Source organism: Lampetra planeri, chromosome 3, assembly GCF_965212315.1.
Source record: "Lampetra planeri chromosome 3, kcLamPlan1.2.h2, whole genome shotgun sequence".
NCBI classification, from domain to species: Eukaryota; Metazoa; Chordata; class Hyperoartia; order Petromyzontiformes; family Petromyzontidae; genus Lampetra; species Lampetra planeri.
The window spans coordinates 24,506,614-24,525,974 of record NC_136109.1 but is presented as its reverse complement, the minus strand read 5'-3'; the positions used below and the strand labels follow the sequence as shown (position 1 = coordinate 24,525,974).

The window sequence follows — 19,361 nt, the reverse complement described above, 5'->3', positions numbered from 1 at the left end:
GAGCTTAATAGCTCATCACATTCCTCCAGTCTAAAGAAAGAGTCTGATTCCTTATCCACAAATAAACATGAATAATTAGGATTTACTTTCACTTCCAAGCAGTGCAATGGCTCGGATATTAATGATCGTGGATTGATAATAGGAAATAGCACAGATCACTTGGATAGTATGGATAATAGAAAACATGTATAACACGTATTCCTAGGTTTTTTCGGTAAAGTCACGTAGGTAAAACATTAAAATTAATGAAAGTAAAATAAAACAAAACAAAAAAATAAAATTCACGACGTTTCGGAGGCAACACAAGTCTCCGTCATCAGGTGGGACCGTCACAGCCGAATTAGCTGCATCAAGTGAAGCAATGATTCAAGATGTAATCCCTTATAAGCAAGTTGAAGGGAGGTGGAGAGGGGGGGGATAGCTTATCAGGCTGTGGTAGCCAATGAATGGAAACGTATCGGGAGGGAGGAGGAGCGGTGATCAAAGACTGCACGTAGTGCTCAACACAATGAATGGAGACGTGTCGGGACGGAGGGCGAGCGGCGATCAAAGACTGCACGCAGTGCTCAACACAATGAATGGAGACGCGCCGGGACAGAGGGCGAGCGGTGATCAAAGACATCACGTAGTGCTCAACACAATGAATGGAAACGTGTCGGGACGGAGGGCGAGCGGGGATCAAAGAACAATGAAGAGATTACTGTTAAACACTGGGGATGTTAACACTCGGTGAAGTAAATTAAAATAGTGCCTGTCAGATAAGATGACAGGCACTATTTCAATTTACTTCACCGAGTGTTAACATCCCCAGTGTTTAACAGTAATCTCTTCATTGTTCTTTGATCACTGCTCGCCCTCCGTCCCGACACGTTTCCATTCATTGTGTTGAGCACTACGTGATGTCTTTGATCACCGCTCGCCCTCCGTCCCGGCGCGTCTCCATTCATTGTGTTGAGCACTGCGTGCAGTCTTTGATCGCCGCTCGCCCTCCGTCCCGACACGTCTCCATTCATTGTGTTGAGCACTACGTGCAGTCTTTGATCACCGCTCCTCCTCCCTCCCGATACGTTTCCATTCATTGGCTACCACAGCCTGATAAGCTCTCCACCCCCCCTCTCCACCTCCCTTCAACTTGCTTATAAGGGATTACATCTTGAATCATTGCTTCACTTGATGCAGCTAATTCGGCTGTGACGGTCCCACCTGATGACGGAGACTTGTGTTGCCTCCGAAACGTCGTGAATTTTATTTTTTTGTTTTGTTTTATTTTACTTTCATTAATTTTAATGTTTTACCTACGTGACTTTACCGAAAAAACCTAGGAATATGAATCATTGCAGTCACGAAAGCTTCAAATCTAGAATTAATGTATAACACGGCCTCGGATAAGATTCAGGAGTATCAGTATACAATATTTACGCTGTGGTTAATGTAGCCCAGTAGAATGTAAGTGCAGAAAAACGAAAGTTGATTATAAAGCTGTGTCCACGAGTGTTCATTTTTCCACAGCTTTAAGTATTATTGTGAATAATGAACTATATATTTGTGCGACAAACACATTAAATGTATCAGATATTCTACCAATGTGGTGATGGGCATAAAATTGTTATTAATGTATTGGGGAATAGACTATAATTGGTGATTGAATCTACAGTACTTGTCAAAAAATAATGAATTAATTTGATTTCCCAATATTCTGTATAATGTAATGAATTCATAATTGTGAGCAATCCTGGTTAATCTGACATTTTTGTGAAATTTCTCCAAATGACAAATCAGAAGTCGTTGCTAACTAAACTTTATATTTCACTAGCTTTACTACCCGGCTTCGCCCGGGACTTGGATTCACCACGCCCGGCCCACCTTTGTCTCCCCAGTGGCGATGTTCACACACCACACCAGTTACTCGTTTGAGGCTGAGTCGACCTAGGGGAGACCCAGGACCGGTTCAAATAATCGTCACTGGTGGTGGCCGTGTGCGGGAATCGAGCTCGGGTGGCCTGGTTCGTAGCGCAGCGTGCTAACCACTACACTACAATACGTTACGCTTCCACATGCGTGGGTCACGTGACAGATTTGACGTCACAGATCACTTGCCGTGCAAAAATATATGCATTATTGAGCTCCCCCCCAAAAAAAGTATATATTTATAATTTTTGCATGGTGTACAGTCTGGAAAGTACCCACATGGCAAATTTCCAGTTTGTTGCATGTCGGGAAGTACGCTAAACATTTTGAAAATACACACATTCACAACTTTGCCTTTTATATATATGGAGAGAAATGAATGCTAAACAAAACTTCAGTCAACATTGACTGATTCACGTATTCTCATGATTTGGTCGTATTCATAACTCTGATCCAAAATTCAATTGTATTCATTTATACCAATTTGTTTTTCCAACATAATTCGTTATAAGTTTATGTTTCAATGGACACCATAGAGTTTAGAAGATCGTGTCTTCACGTAAATTGCTGGAACGGTGTTTAGCTGTTTAATCCTGGAATGTCACGCAAGAACAACAAACGTTCTGGTACTATTAATTGTGGAATATGTGCTGGTACCTTAACCTACAATATACAATACCGAGCATTCATTATTTATTTTGTCAAATATAAAATGGACACGGGAATTACATGGGCAAGACATTTTCTCAGACCACACCGACGGCCCCCACTGCACGTCCACAGCTGCTCGTTCTATAATTATGTAATAAAGGTCGTGGAAGCGACTTCTGGAATCAGGGTCTTTATTTGTCTTTCGTTCATATAAATTCCACTCCTGTCTTACTCCTTCACGCTACTAACAGACAGCGTGAGAGGGAGAGAGACTCGTGCTGCCACGTTGCAGGCCTGGACCCCCACTCCAGCGTGGCCTCACCCTTCGTTCGTTCCAGATCTGACCACGTGTTGTCCGTCTCCACCCCTTTTAATACCCGGGTCACGTGGTACCTTTCCACCAGTCCTGGTTAACCTCCATGGAATCTTCCAAACTCCGTCGTACGATCCCAGGACCACGCCCCTGACTCGTCCCCCCATTGGCTGTGGTTTAAGCCAGCAGATCCAATCCTCTACTTGCAGATGTCACCTTCCCATTACGTCAGGGCCACGCCCCTAGACTTCTCCCCATTGGCTATGGGCCAGGACCGATAGAGCCAATCATCGTAACGAGGTGTGATCATTCAACCCCCCGGCTATACCCTCACATTACAATTGATCTGAGTTTAATCTTAATTTTAGAACTTTCGTGACTGCAGGAATTATTATTTGTTTCTTTCGGTTAAGTCACGTCTAAAGATAAAATAATAAATTAAATTAAATATTAAACATAAAATTAAATTACATTTCTGGTTAGATTTTATGTCGCTATTTCATTATACCTGATGATGATTGCTTGTGTTGCAATCGAAACGTCGTATTCTATTATCTGAGTTTACCAGTCTGTTCAACAGCGCAACAGTTGAAGTGTAGTCTCCAACTTAACAACTCGGCATCTACATCAACACCAGCCTGCCACAGCCATGGACGCCGAGGAGTACAAAGTTCGAGGTGAGTTGATGTCTCGAAATAAGCATGGCACCAATTAGCCAAACTTAAGTCGTGGTATTTCCCAAACGTGTAACAAGTTGCTTGGGTTTTTTCTCTCCATGCTTCGATGTCCTCTATAACAGTTTGGAATCTATCGAGACCAAAAGTGTAATTTCTAAGGGCAAAACAATAGCAGTACAGCATTAAAGAAAAAAAGCATTTAAGGTACAACACGGGCATTACAGTATTGTCAAGTTTACAATACGTATTTGATTTACATGGAAGTTGATGTAGTATTTTATGGTGATTATTGTACATGGGTATACAGTACTTTTAACGATTTATAGTGGTTGGAAATGATGCATAAAATATGCTTGGACTTATGGGTGCATACAAGATGTAATTGTTAACCTATCCTGTAAAGTAAGGTTTACATCCACAACTTGGAAAGAGTCTATAATCACATCAGGGTTAACATTTGGAACGAGAGAAATGGGAAAGCATGAATTAATACGGGCACACGGGTAAGAATTTTAAAATAACCACTTTTGCAATTGTATGTATGTTGAACTTCTTTAGCACTATACGTGCTAATCGGAGGTGCGAATTTACAGTGGCAATTCAGTACACTATTGTACATTTTATAAATTGACATTGTAAACAAAAAAATTACAGTACACAAGACAACACAACAGAGGTACAAAATGAAGAAATTAAAGACATTTTACTTGGTTAAAACTCCAAACCAAAGATTATACAAATTCTAATCACATTCGTTAATGACACTGCCTTCCGAACATCCTCAGAAAAATGTAATAGGTCCAAATTTTTTTGAATTGTTCATCTATAACACGAGCGTTTTAACGTACTTTTGACACGGGCGAACTGAGCTCGATTACCGGCCATGATTAACATACATAAGTGGATTGGTAAAATCCTGTAAATTATGAAACAAATGTCGACAACAGAAAATTGTTATCATCAGTCTGAAATCGGCTTTAGTATTTATACTGTATTCCTGTCCATTTATATAATAGAAACATGTAGTTAGTATAAACTTTGCAAAATGTACATATCTACAAAGTATTAAGGTCCACCCTATTGTTTTGTAATGATTATGTGAATGGTATCACAATGCCCTTGTCCAATCATCAGAAACTCTTCTGCGTTGCGTCATATTCAGAATAAATTTTCTTTTGGCATCCAGTTTGGACTGAACATTTGATAATCACATGTCATACATCATTAATATTAACCCGCATATCTGACAACCATCAGTAGTCATAATATGCAACTGATGCCACAATCCTCCGGATTGCATCAACACCTGCATAGGTATGTAGCCATTAGATAAGGAACGTTGGGTCAACGTTGGCTCAACGTTGCAAATTTACTGGGTTTTGAGCACCTGTTGTGGTAGGTTCAAGTACGGTTACAAGGCAGATTTTTTAAGTGATGAACTTCATTAATGAATTTCGATTTAAAGCTTTCGTGACTGCAGGGATTCATCTTCTTGGTTCTTTCGGTAAAGTCACGTAGAATGGAAATAATAAAATAATAAAAATAAAACATAATAAAATAATTCTCACGACGTTTCGGCCACAACGCAAGCAGCCGTCCTCAGGTGAAGACCAGGTCTGTCGGGGAGACAGCGTCTGAATGAAACACCACCACGCTTGAAGCGTATATTTAAGCTGGGTTGGAAGGGGGGAAGGGGCGCCTTGACAAAATAATTTATACAGCAGTGTGATATACAGTAGGGTGGATAGAATAATACATAGTGTAATATTACACTATGTATTATTCTAAGGTATAGGGTGGTGTATAGTAATACAGTATATAATTTAATGTTGGGTTTGTCTATGGCAGCATATAGTACGGGGTAGACCCGTGTGATGTAAGGAAAAAAGTTTAGCTGGAAGCATATTATAATTTTTGCGACATAGAATTGAAATGTATTACTTACTGTTAGTAGCTCAGCTTATTGGAGAGTATATTTAGTATACTGATGATACTATGTAGTTTATACTTTTTACGTGGTGGTTTAGTTACTGCAGCTATATACTATTAACATTTCTTCCCTTTATTAATGCTACCCCTATCCCCTCCCTTTGATGCTGCTAATCCTGCATAATGCACGGGCATAATATGACTTCGAAACCCCTCGCCCACCTACGCATTTCACAAGTTGAACTAATCACATACCTGCATTTCCCATAAATATGCTAAAATTCCTCTTGATATGCAAATTCTTTTGTCAAGGCGCCCCTTTCCCCCTTCCAACCCAGCTTAAATATACGCTCCAAGCGTGGTGGTGTTTCATTTTGCTTCCTCTTAGTACTCGACGGTCAATGGTATAGTGCAGGGGTTGGCAACCAAAATAACAAGAAGAGCCATTTCTTTCCAATTCGGTACAAAATTCAGTATTTCAAGAGCCGCAATGCATCTGAGTACATACTGTACATACGTACATATTGTCAAGAAGCAGCCCGTAAAGAGCCGTATGCGGCTCCGGAGCCGTAGGTTGCCGACCCCTGGTATAGTGTATAGCAGATTGTATAATAATAAATAGTATAAAATTGTAATGTTTAATACAATGTATAAGGCAATATATAGTATCGTAATTGTATAGTGAATATACAGCAGTGTGATATACAGTAGGGTTGAAAGAATAATACATAGTGTAATATTACACTATGTATTATTCTAAGGTATAGGGTGGTGTATAGTAATACAGGATGTAATTTAATGTTGGGTTTGTCTATGGCAGCATATAGTACGGGGTAGACCCGTGTGATGTAAGGAAAAAAAGTGTAGCTGGAAGCATATTATATTTTTTGCGACATAGAATTGTAATGTATTACTTACTGTTAGTAGCTCAGCTTATTGGAGAGTATATTTAGTATACTGATGATACTACGTAGTTTATACTGTAGTTTTTTACGTGGTTGTTTAGTTACAGCAGCTACCTACTATTACATTCCTTCCCTTTATTAATGCTACCCCTATCCCCTCCCTTTGATGCTGCTAATCCTGCATAATGCACGGGCATAATATGACTTTGAAACCGCCCTGCCCACCTCCTACGCATTTCACAAGTAGTACTAATCACATACCTGCATTTCCCATATATATGCTAAATTCATCTTGATATGCAAATTATTTTGTCAAGGCGCACCTTCCCCCCTTCCAACCCAGCTTAAATATACGCTCCAAGCGTGGTGTTGTTTCATTCAGACGCTGTCTCCCCGACAGACCTGGTCTTCATCTGAGGACGGCTGCTTGCGTTGTGGCCGAAACGTCGTGAGAATTATTTTATTATGTTTAATTTTTATTATTTTATTATTTCCATTCTACGTGACTTTACCGAAAGAACCAAGAAGGTTCATTAATGAACTGAAGAGTTTTATGAATGAACAGAACTCCATGAATGAATCACTGTACAGTACTTTATTTGTTCTCAATAACATTTACTACAGAGGTATTTGTGCTCGCTTCTCAATCTATCTTCTCTGAGGCAACATTTTAGATACGTCATGTTTTCCCGAGATATGTTCGAACTAATGTTTTGCATCGTGGACTGCATGTTGATCATTCAGCAAAGTTCTATTGCAGGATGACGGCAAATACATTAAGTGCCCCATTATTTAAAAAGCTATTTAAAACTTATTTACATTATTGTCATATACGCAATAAATTACGTTCTTTCAGCAACGCGCATTTTTATTATGCGCATTACAAATGTGTTATGTATTCGTATTATATTATACAGGAGCGTACTGTGCTGTATATTGCTTGTGGATTACAGTATAGCTTGTCAGTTTCAATGGTAACCAGGATAGCTACCGTGTATTATAGTAATTCTCTCAAGAGTCATGCTGAAGGGCCATGCTTGAATATGCTTTACATATGTAATAAACGACTTCCACGACAGGTTGAGACTTGCGTCCTTTCTTTATTTAGTGATGACTGCTCGGCTCCGCACTCCCTTCTCGATGGTCACCTTCTCTCCCTCTTGCCGCATGCACGCGCTCACTGCCCCTCCATTCCCGCGCGGCTTCTCTCGCTCTCGCTTCCCCGTGCCCCGCTGGTCAATGGCACGCCCGGGAGTCAGGAGAGCTTCGGCCCTCGAGGCTGCCATGTGGCCGGTGGCGTGACGAGATGGCGGAGATGCAGTCTGAACCCAGGCTTCCACACCGACCCTGAGTCCTCCCCTTGCCTCTCTTTATATCCCTCTCGGCAAAGCAAAGCCCTGCCTCTAACCACGCCCCCCTCAGAACCTTCCCGATGGTTCCCGCATGCACCCATGAGCTCCGCCCATGAACTTTGGCCCAGATGGAACCCTTAGCCCTGATTGGCTATGACCAATGCAGCAGTGCCTATGCAGCCCTCCGTCGCCCGTCGGTGTCCTCTCTCATTTCATTACATCAACCCCCCCCCCCCCCCCCCGGGATAAAAAAAACTAGCCGTCCCGGCTAGGAAGAAGGTTAACCCAGATAATGGGAGAGCAATACCGCAGAACCCGGCGAGAATCAGAACAACAATAACAATGCATAAAATTGAATGCAACGAACGAACACGAAAAAACCAGCGTGAAATAGGAAGAATTAACGAAATCGGCTCGACTTGGAACGTGCGGCCTCGCTGGCTCCGACGCAGCCAGAGGTGAAAGTGCCGACGGTGCGGCAGCGGATGCAGCCGACGTAGGGCTGGCTCGAGCGGAGTCGTCAGCAGCAGAAGTCCTCAGGGCCTGGGCGGCTGTGGGCGGCAAAAAAGAGTCTTTCGGGGGATCAACCGGCAACTGGGTTGGCGCGTCGGATGCATCAGTCCCCGGCAAGCCAATCTTTGGAGATGACGAACAGACGCGCGGAGGAAAGAATGGTTTCAACCGGGACGTGTGGACGAACTAACGACGGGATCCCACCCGGATGCGCACACACTGAGGATGCCGAATTTCAACCGACTCCACAGGCCCCTGCCACGGCCTGTGAAATTTGGGAGAGATGCCCAATGGCCAAAGGCACCTCTCCCAAAGGCATCTGAGGGCAATGAAGCCAGGCCCGATCACCCACAGATCACGGCATTCCGCGGCCAGACCTTCGTGCACAACGCCCGTTACGAGCTTGAGTTTTGGCCGTACCAATTCACGTCGCCTCCCGCGCCTCAGTAATGCGGCGTATGGAGTCCTGGACCTGGTCGGGAAGGGTCTGTTTGGGGCCCTTTAATGGGCATCCCCAACTGTGCACCAATGGGCAGCACATTCTCCCGTCCATACATGAGAAAAAACGGGGAGTATCCGGTGGAAGCGTGTGGGGCCATCCAATAGGCAGAGAGCACGCCGGGCATATGCAAGTCCCAATCGGCCTGTTTCTCACTGACAGTGTGGCACAGCATGGCGGTCATGGTACGATTTAGTCGCTCGACCATCCCATCAGTCTGCGGATGGTAGGGCGACGTCCCGATCTTTTTAGTGCCCATTGCGTCACAAACATCGCGCAGTAATTTGGACGAGAAATTCCGACCTTGATCCGTAAGCAATTGTTTCAGGGCACCTTTGTCCATAACGTAACCATAAAAAAATGCCTCGGTGATAGAGGACGCCGATTGATCCGGCAATGGCCACACCATTGGCCATCGGGAACAATATTCCACCGCCACCAAAATAAATTTATTGCCACGGGGGGTGGGTGGAAATGGGTAGTGGCATGAGCCAGTACCGTACCAGCAGGGACCAAAACACCTTCTGGACCCCCATTTAGAACCTGCAAAAATGGGGCCTGCCCGGAACGGACAATCGTTTGCACGCCTACAAGAGAAAGAACCTTGGTAGCGGTGTTCGAGGGGGTCAAGAGTATTCCCGCCGCCATATTCGCACCGCAGAACCCTTATCGATACCGCAATGGGACGAGCATCTGGGGATTTCGACTGTAACATCTGCCAGCGCCTATGTAAAACGCGTTGAGGTAAGGTGCTCTATACATATAAAAAAAATAAAAAAGTGTTTCAATGCACGCACTTTTATTTGCACTCAAAGGTAGAAAATGACTTATTGTCACCCCAGAAAGTCAAATTTGATGTGCTGAATAAAAGTGGGTGGTTTGTATAAATAAATTAAACATTGATAGCAGTCTGCATCAAAGATCAAATTCCTCGTGTCCTGTCCATATCCCGCCGCTGCTTCACCTTTCCAGCTGATGCTATGATTGGTGAATCCAGAGCTGTTGAGGACTGTTGTTCAGGCTTAGCAACCATGGTCACTTACATTATTTTAGTCAAACGTTGTACAGAGAAGCAGCATCGTGCGACAGAAAAGCATCGAGATTCAGATGCAGCTTTGATTCAGTAAATGGTCACATGCAAGTGTAATAAACGACTTCCACGACGACTCTGGACTGGTGTCTTTTATTTAACAGAATGTCCGCACAGCACCGCTCTCTCTCTCTCTCTGGATGGCTTCCCTCTCTACTGCCGTGACGCGCGCTCTCCCTCTTCCACCATCGCGGCGCATCTCTCTCTGTCTCCACACTCGTTGCTGGCTGGCGGCGCACTGGGAGGAGAGAAGGCTTCGCTGGCAGAGCCCGCCTCGTGGCCGGTGGCGAGTAGAGGTAGGCGATAATACAGACCGGGACTCCAGGCTCCCCACACCAACCTCGAGTGCTCTCCTGCCTCTGCTTATATGCCCCCCGGCAGAGCTAAGCTCCACCTACGGCTATGCCCCCTCATGGAACCCTCTAGATCAGGGGTCCCCAACCCCCGGGCAGCGGACCGGTATCGGTCCGCGGCCTGTTAGGAACCGGGCCGCACAGCAGGAGGTGAGCGGTGAGTCTGCGCATGGCCCGCCCATGATTTTATTTACCACTTCCATCCGCACCTCTTTCCTGCACTGCGCACTTGTTTCAGTCACAGTTTTGGTAAGCCCACAAGCTAACCGTAGCCAAAATTAGTAAAAAACAAACGTCGCTGGAGAGCTTCTTTGAAAAGGGGGAAAGACCCAATGATGAACCCCTTCCCCCCCCCCCCCCCCCGGTCCGTGAAAAATTGTCTTCCACGAAACCGGTCCCTGTTGCCAAAAAGGTTGGGGACCGCTGCTCTAGATGGTTCCCGAATATTCTCCGTAGCTACGCCCATTACCTTTAGCCTAGATTGAATCCCTACTCCCGATTGGATACCGGTTACCTAGCAGTGGCCGTGCAGTTGTCTCCTTTAACCCCCCAGGTGGCGCTCTCTCATTACATCACCCCCCCCCCCCAGGAAGAAAAAAGACTAGCCGGTCTGGCTAAGAATGAAATTGGACGAGTAATGGAGAGACGCAATTAAAGACCGCGCGGCAATGACAAGGGTGTGTAACAGACATAAAAGCAACACGAACTGTACAAGCCAGCATTAAAAGGCGAATAACCAAGCAAAGATAAATCAGAACATCAGGAAAATCGAGGCGTTTTGGAATGGGTCCGCGACGCCGGACCCTATGTGGTAGCCGTATCCTGTTCTGCGTCGATCGGCGCGGCTGGAAGTGTAGCGGTCGTACGGAAGAGCGGAGGGGTCTGATGTAACAGGACCGGACCCGGCAAGACCATCGTCCGCGACATCAGTCAGGAGTTCGGATGATGTGGACGGCAAAACAGAAATCTTCAGAGGATCAACGTGTAACCGCACCCCCTCTGGCTCATCGGACACGACAGACCCAGGAAACCCAATATGTGGAGATGACAAAGCAACACGTGGAGGAACGAAGGGTTCAACTGCGACAGGTGGACAAACCAATGACGCCGAACCGCCCGAATACGTACACACTGTGGGCGCTTAACCTCAACCACTTCCACCGTGGCATGCCACGGCTTGTGCAGGTTGGGAGAGGTGCCAACAGGCACCTGAGGGTAATGCAGCCAGGCTCGGTCACCGACGGACCATGACAAGTCGTGGCCGGACCTGCGCGCACAGCGCTCATTGCGCGCCTGCGTTTTAGTGGTGTTAACCTGAGCCACCTCCCACGCCTCAGAAATCCGGCGCAGGGAGTCCCGCACATGGTCAGGCAGGGTCAATTTAGCGCCCCCAATAGGCGATCTCAATTGAGCATCAATAGATGGCACATTTCCCCTTCCATACATGAGAAAAAATGAAGAAACCCCGTGGAAGCATGCGGAGCCATCCTGTAAGCGGCGAGCACGCTCGGAATGTGCAAATCCCAATTGGCTTGTTTGGCATCCACAGTCTGACAGAGCATGGCTGTCAAAGTCCGATTTAGATGCTCGACCATCCCATCAGTCTGAGGGTGATATGGCGACGTCCTAATCTTCTTGGTACCCAAAGCATCGCAAACGTCGCGTAGATAAATTTCGGCCCTGGTCCGTAAGCAATTGCTCCGGGGCACCTTTGTCCATGACATAGCCATTAAAAAATGCATCAGCGATGGAGGATAGGGATTGGTCAGATAAGGGCCAAGCCATCGGCCACCGGGAAGAATATTCCACACCCACCAAAAGGTATTTGTTACCCCTGGGAGTGATCGGGAAGGGCCCCAGGACGTCGAGAGCCACCAACTCATTGATGCGCGTAACGTAAATAGATTGCAGCGGCGGATGGCACTTCAGGCGCCAACGGTCCACTATATCATCCCTCCACATCAAAAGGGCCCTCCTGAAAAGCCAATCGACCACCTTCCACTGACACAGAACCTTCTTGCTTTTGTTCCGCCTGACGCCGCAGAGCCCCTAAGGAGTCATCCAACAGCTGCTCGCGCATCCATACGGAGCAGGGCAACTGCAACACATTGTCGGCCGGCACATCCACCCCATGCAAGGAAGACTCGTTCACTGCGGACATGACCATTCGCGGCAGCAAAGCGAGAGGCGAGCAACGACTTATCCTGGAGAAACACGCACAACGAGTCACCGGCGGCAGTCGATCCAGTATATCGGCATTACAATGCCGAGAACCCTTACGATAAACGACGTCGAACGAGAACTCCTGTAATATCTCGAGCCAACAAGACAGCTGACCGGCTGGCTACTCAGCCTTCAACGAGTATTGGAGAGCCGCATGATCAGTGCGGACAACGAACTTTCTGCCATAAAGGTAAGGCCTATACAGGCGCACAAAATAGACAATGGCCAACAGTTCCCTCCTGGTAACACAATAGCGACTTTCCGCGGGGGAAAGAACACGGCTGCCGTACGCGACCACCTTCTCCACCCCGTTTTCCGACTGAGATAAAACTGCGCCTATGCCCATACCGCTGGCATCGGTGTCGAGGATAAACGGCAACGAAAAACAGGATATTGGAGCGTCGGCGCATCGGATAAGCGAGCACGAAGTGCCACGAACACCGCTTCCTCCTCAGGACCCCATTTGAATCTCTGATTTTTGTCAGTCAGGGCGTGCAAGGGCTAAAAGACTGTAGCGAAATTTGGCACGAATCAACGGTAATACGACGCAAAGCCGACGAAACTGCGAACATCACCCACACACGTGGGGGTAGGCCAGTCATGGACACAGTCAGTTTTTGTCAGATCCGTGGCAACACCATCGGTACTCACCACGTGACCCAAATAGCGCACCGAATTTTGCAGCAGATGACACTTTTTAGGTTTAAACTTGAGGTTGGCAGAGCGCATTCTCTCAAAAATGGAGCGCAGGCGTAGGAGGTGTTCGTCGAACGTATGACTAAACACAATCACATCGTCTAAATAAATAAGGCACGTATCCCACTGCAAGCCAGCCAACACGAGCTCCATTAAACGTTGGAAGGTAGCCGGAGCCGAATATAAGCCCATATGAAGGCAGTTAAACTGAAAGAGTCCGAGGTGTGCGGAAAGCGGTTTTCAGCGTCGACGAGTCGTCCAGTGGCAACTTACAAAACCTGGATGACAAATCGAGAGTGGAAAAGTACCGTGCCCCAGACGGCACATCAAGGGAGTCATCCATGCGTGGCAGTGGATACGCATCGGCCACCGAAACCTTATTTGTCACTGACAGCACTCTGGACGCGCTCCTTCTCCTCTGGGCGCAACCGGTGTGAGTTTTGGCAAATAGGGTTGGCCCCATCCGTGTCAATGTGGTCAGACAAAAGGGACATGCGCCCCAAGTCGAAATCGTCCTTACTAAAGACGTCAGAAAAATCGCGCAGAAGCGCGCGCAACCTATTCCGTTGTTCGGGCGACAATGCCGAATTTTCACGACAAAACTCTGTAATCCATCTATCGTCTGAAACAGCAGAAGTATGAGTCGCCCCCACCAATCGATGCGGCTCCACCTCCGCGCATTCCATAAAGGTGGTGGTGGAATGGGCCAAAACAGTGCCGGTGGGAACGAAAACCTCATCCGGACCCCCATTGAGAACCTGCAGAAATGGTGCCTGTTCGGAGCGAACGATCGTCTGAGCGCCGACCAGCGTCAGACCACGAGTTGCAGCATTAGATGGGGTCAGGAGCACCCCAGCCGCCGAATTACTGCAGCCACCCCCTTTTCATAGCGCAGCGGCACCAACATCTGGGAACCCGGCGGGATCTCAACCGTGACATCGACCAGCGCCTGCACTTTGGCACCCCGAGGTGAACAACTCAGCGATGAGGACAGAACTAACAAATTGGGACCTGAGGGCATTTCTAAGCAGCCCTGGTCCACCAAGATCTTTATAGGCAATCAGTACCCAACAAGCACGGCACAGCCAAGGGCGTGGAGATCAGAACCGGCCCCAACACGGCGACCTCCCCGATCGCGATATGAGCGTCCACCTGACCGACGATGCCCATGCTACCCCTGTTAGCAGTTACAAAAGCCGGATGAACACGCAAGACGGGAATCGATAACAATTGAAAGATCACATCCGAAATGATCGTAGCGGAAGCCCCTGTGCCAACTAAGACGCGGACATCTACCCCCTGAATGAAACCAGGTACCGCCGAGGATCCCGCAGCAGCCGGGACTACACGACGCGCCAATTTTTTCCATTGGGTCACCATAACAGGCCAACGAACACAGCCCATCAGCCCCCGAATCGCGATACGAATAACCATGCCCCGTGGTATGAGACGCATGAGGTGGCGAATTTGGCCGGGTATCCGACGTGTACCGACTCGCCTGTGAGGGATGATGGTGATCCGTCGGAGAAACAGCAGGAGTCGGAGCAGCAGGCAGAGTCGGCGATCGAGGGCGGCCCCTGCACTCCCTCGCGAAGGGGCCCAAGCGGCCACACCTGAAGCAAGTGATGGCCGTCTGCCGGGCATCCCCATCCTCACGCTGATGCAGACTGCTGAACCTCCGGCATCGCGAAGGGTCATCTCGACCCCGACCCCAACGAGGCACAGCAGCGGCCAACTGCCCTCAGCAGTTGCGTGCTCCGGCGGGATGTCCACCACTTTAGTCGGTGACCACCCCTTGGGCTCACCATCCCGAGCAGGGTCGCCCATCCACGCAGACATCTGGGACCAGCACTGCAGGCTCTCATGCACGTGAAGACACCTAGCACATCATGCCCGCAAGAGGGCAAGACTATTCCAATGTCCCTTGCCAAGGCCAACATGCAGTCCATGACCAACGAGTCAAGAACCTCCTGCTTAACATCGGGGTAGGAGTCCAAAGCCAATGCTATAAGGGTACTTCAGTAGGCGAGCGGAGACTCCGAGCTTCTCCTTCTCCGTTGCATAAACTTTCATCGGGTGCTGGAAGGTGGTTCATAGACCTCCGCAATTTTGGCATAAACACTTTCAAGCGTCTTCTTCTTCTTCTCAGGAGGGATCGATCTAAAGACCGCTAGAGCATCGTCGTCCAGGACAGTTGGAAAAGCGACCAGCGCCTCCTCCTCTGACCACTGCACCGACCGGAACGCTGCCTCAAACCTCCAAGTGAAGGCACTCCAATCACCGCCGGCAGCGATGAATTATTTTACGTGCGGAAGCTGGCGGGTGCGCTCAGCCCCGTGTTGCCCAGCAGGAGCAGCGGCCCCCGCAGCCAGCGCGCACCGCGGCTCACTGGAAATGGCAGGCTCCGACCGCGCCTCAGCCGCGCCTACAAAGATGGCGGCGTCCTGCCGCGTGGTCTCCGCAGCGCGCGTAATGGCGGACGCCTCCCCAGTGCCCGCGACGGCGGCCGTCGTTTCCGCAGGGGGACTCTCCGAGGCTCCAGTCTGGAGCCTCTGCACGTCACCCCTCAGCAGTACCTCCTGCGGGTGCCCCGACGACATGGACAAGGCGACGAGCGAAACCAGCTGGAGAAGCACTGTCCGCAGCAACTCCAGCTGCTCCTCCATCCTCCTACAGGCGTCTTCCACCTGCAGTGGTGAAGAAGCCGCAGCCGCCCCGCCCACTTCTGGCGCGGCGACTTCACCAGCCGTGGTTCCTGTAACCGGGACCATGGATCCCGGGGTCGGCAGGTCCTGGGTCACCGCCTCGTCGGAAGACTCAACAGGTGAGTTCTTCTTCTTGAGATGCTTGGACATTTCTCTTTCTATGTTTCCGTCTCCAGAAGAACCACTTCTGACTCCAATGTAATAAACGACTTCCACGACGACTCTGGACTGGTGTCTTTTATTTAACAGAATGTCCACACAGCACCGCTCTCTCTCTCTCTGGATGGCTTCCCTCTCTCTCTACTGCCGTGACGCGCGCTGTCCCTCTTCCACCGTCGCAGCGCGTCTCTCTCTCTCTCTCCACGCTAGCCGCAGGCTGGCAGCGCGCTGGGAGGAGAGAAGGCTTCGCTGGCAGAGCCCGCCACGTAGCCGTTGGCGAGTAGAGGTAGGTGATGATGCAGACCGGACTCCAGGCTCCCCACACCAACCTCGAGTCCTCTACTGCCTTTGCTTATATGCCCCCCGGCAGAGCTAAGCTCCGCCTACAGCCATGCCCCCTCGTAGAATCCTCTAGGTGGTTCCCGAATATTCTCCGTAGCTCCACCCATTACCTTTGGCCTAGATTGAATCCCTATTCCCGATTGGATACCGGTTACCCAGTGGTGGCCGTGCAGATGTCCCCTGTAACCCCCCAGGTGGCGCTCTCTCATTACACAAGTACTGCATTGTTTCATGCACAGGTAAGGAGATGGTGGACTACATCGCCACGTATCTAACTGGGCTACGTGACCGGCCTGTGAACCCATCCGTGCGGCCTGGCTACCTGCGTCCCCTGCTGCCCCCTGGCCCCGCGCAGCAAGGAGAGCCTTGGGAGAGAATCTTTGAGGACGTGGAGCAGCTCATCATGCCTGGGGTAACGCACCCAGCCAGAGAATTGTGAATAAGATAGGATCAAGCAAGGATCATGCCTTACAACATGTGGTGTAACCTGAAAAAACATCGGACCACTGTTTAATTTCTGCTGTATTAATTTAAGTTGTGACGTGCATACAGATTGCACACTGGCAGAGCCCACACATGCATGGATATTTCCCGGCACTCAACTCGTACCCATCGCTTCTTGGTGACATGCTGGCGACTGGGATGAATTGTGTCGGCTTCACATGGGTACGTCTGTGCGTAAAGTGCTGTATTTGCATAACGACAGCAACGACTATTCACCACTAAGTGGCGGTGATGTCACCACACAGCGCTTGTGCCAGGCTTGGTGCATATACAATGAGTGACAGTACAACCATCACAAATCATGCGGGAACTCTTTGAGATATGCATCTTAGTTAAATTAAGACATTTGGAAACGTTTTGAGAAAACAATATGCAAGGGTAACAATACAAATGTACAAATTTAACTAAAGTTTGAAAACATTTGCTAAATAATTTTAATAGTTTATTACACAATCATTACAGCAAATTAAGTATTTACATTTTATATAAAATCGCGTAATGTTGAAGAAAACGTGTTAATGGATATATTTTAAGATATGTAAGTAAAAAATATATATTCAGTGAATAGGGGGTCCAGGGAAGATCAGATATTGCTTGCCACGAATGTTAAACATGGGCAGACTTAATCTGGTAAGACTTAATCTGGCCCAAAAAATATTCAGATTTTTTTATTTACAGAATAAATAAACACGTGCAAGAAATATTTTTTTTTACAAATTCAATATACAATTTATTTGCAAGCTGAGACTGTAGGTAGGTTATTTGATTCGAGTAAAATTCCTTGTTTTATTGGTTATTGAGCAGCTCCAACACTATTATTAAAACTATGGTAATAAGGGGACCGTTTGTGTTTTGTAACTGTTGATGCGTGATCTGTGCCAGGCATCTAACCCGGCCTCCACGGAGCTGCAGATAGTGATGACGGACTGGCTGGTGAACATGCTGTCCCTCCCTGACACCTTTCGACATGATCACCCAGACGGATGTGGAGGTGGAGTCATACAGGTCCTTCATCTATATCATATTTGCAACACTTTGGTTTACAAAGCAGTACATTTAAAATCTAAATACATCTAAAACGATGAACAGATTAACAGAATAGGCAAGAAAGATTAGAAGCAAACATTTAAGGGGTGGAGAGTGGAGACAGACAGGAGACCATACTCAAAAGAGTATGGAAAGAGTATGGATTCCTGCAGTCACGAAAGCTTCAAATCAAGACAGACAGGAGAATTGATAGGATGGCGCTGTGGGAAATACAAGTTGGAAGTGATGTGTTTAAGAAGAGATTTGAATGCTAGAAGGGGCCAGTTGATATAAATGAGTGATAGCAATTGTCATATTAACCGCAATGTAATAGTGACCTACTGTCACATGTGTTCATCAGGGTGCTTGCATGGCCTGCACGTGTAGCACAGTTGCCTCCAAGGTCAGTGGACCATTTTTTTTTTACTTTTGATCAATTATAATTATTAATGTATCAATTTGTTGCACTCATCCCAAAAATGTGTGTGCGTGTGTACTTGCGTATTTGTCGAACAGAGCTCAGTGAGCGAATCCACCATGCTGGCCCTCCTGGCGGCACGGACACGCGCTCTTACACAGTTACGCGGGGATGTGAGCCAGGACATTGGCAATGACGCACTCCTCAACTCACGACTTGTGGGGTACACCTCAGACCAGGTGTGCCAGTCTACACTCTCTAATGCCCGTGCTCACCTTATGTTTAAATGATTATTTATTTCCCCCCCCCCCCCCACACAAATTTTCATTTTAATTCACGTATATAATAGCCCAGATCTGTCCTTCTGTGACTGTGATTAACGGCCCCGGATTGGTTGAAGTACGTCACGTGACCGCGAGCTAGCAGCCAACCAGAGGTACGCCCCTCCCAAACATGTACGCTCCCAGATTGGTTGACGTGCGTCACGTGACCGCGAGCTGGCCACTTCCGTATGTGGTGCGCCCCGCACCTCGGAGGCCCGAGAAGCACCAACAGGACGGCCACAGCGCCGGAGACGCAGCCACGGAAAGCTGACGGTCGATCCACTCACACACGGCTCCCTCATACACACAGCTCACTCACACACACAATCGCATGCAGCTCAGAGGAGATGGGTGAGTCAGAGTGAGGCAGAGCCATGCTCCGTCCACTGCTGCCCTGAGGGACCCCCCTGCTCTCCACTGCTGGCTTGAGGGAGAGCCGCGCTGTCTCCACTGCTGCCGTGAGGGAGCCAGACGCACTCTCTCCACTGCTGCCCTGAGGCTGAGCTGTGCTCGCTCCGCTGTTGCCCCGAGGGAGAGCCGTGCTCTGTCCACTGCTGCCCTAAGGGAGAGCCGTGCTTTGTCCATTACATTAGTACTCGAGTTTTTTTGGTGCTTAAATCCACTGCTGGATGAAGGCCCACCGCACACTGTGCGAGTGGATCGTAAGGATTCACTTGACCAGTCTGTTGGGGGCCGCCGCACGCTGTGGTTGTTGGGGGGTGCCGCAGGCTGTGGTTGTTCGGGGACGCTGCAGGCTGTGGTTGTGCGGGGGCGC

General features: G+C 48.2%; 1 protein-coding gene across 2 annotated transcripts in view; it reads left to right on the top strand.

Moving 5' to 3' along the window:
* The first annotated feature begins 2,983 nt into the window (after nt 1–2,983).
* Nucleotides 2,984–19,361, top strand: part of LOC144742107 (histidine decarboxylase-like) — a 24,421-nt gene continuing 8,043 nt past the window's right edge. The window contains exons 1-6 of one of the 2 annotated variants that reach the window (XM_078624608.1): nt 2,984–3,549; nt 16,555–16,727; nt 16,868–16,981; nt 17,702–17,824; nt 18,207–18,248; nt 18,362–18,502. In XM_078624608.1, coding sequence (XP_078480734.1) covers nt 3,522–3,549; nt 16,555–16,727; nt 16,868–16,981; nt 17,702–17,824; nt 18,207–18,248; nt 18,362–18,502 — 621 coding nt within the window. In that variant the 5' untranslated portion in view covers nt 2,984–3,521. The remainder of the gene's footprint in view (nt 3,550–16,554; nt 16,728–16,867; nt 16,982–17,701; nt 17,825–18,206; nt 18,249–18,361; nt 18,503–19,361) is intronic. The other variant, XM_078624614.1, reaches the window with a different exon arrangement.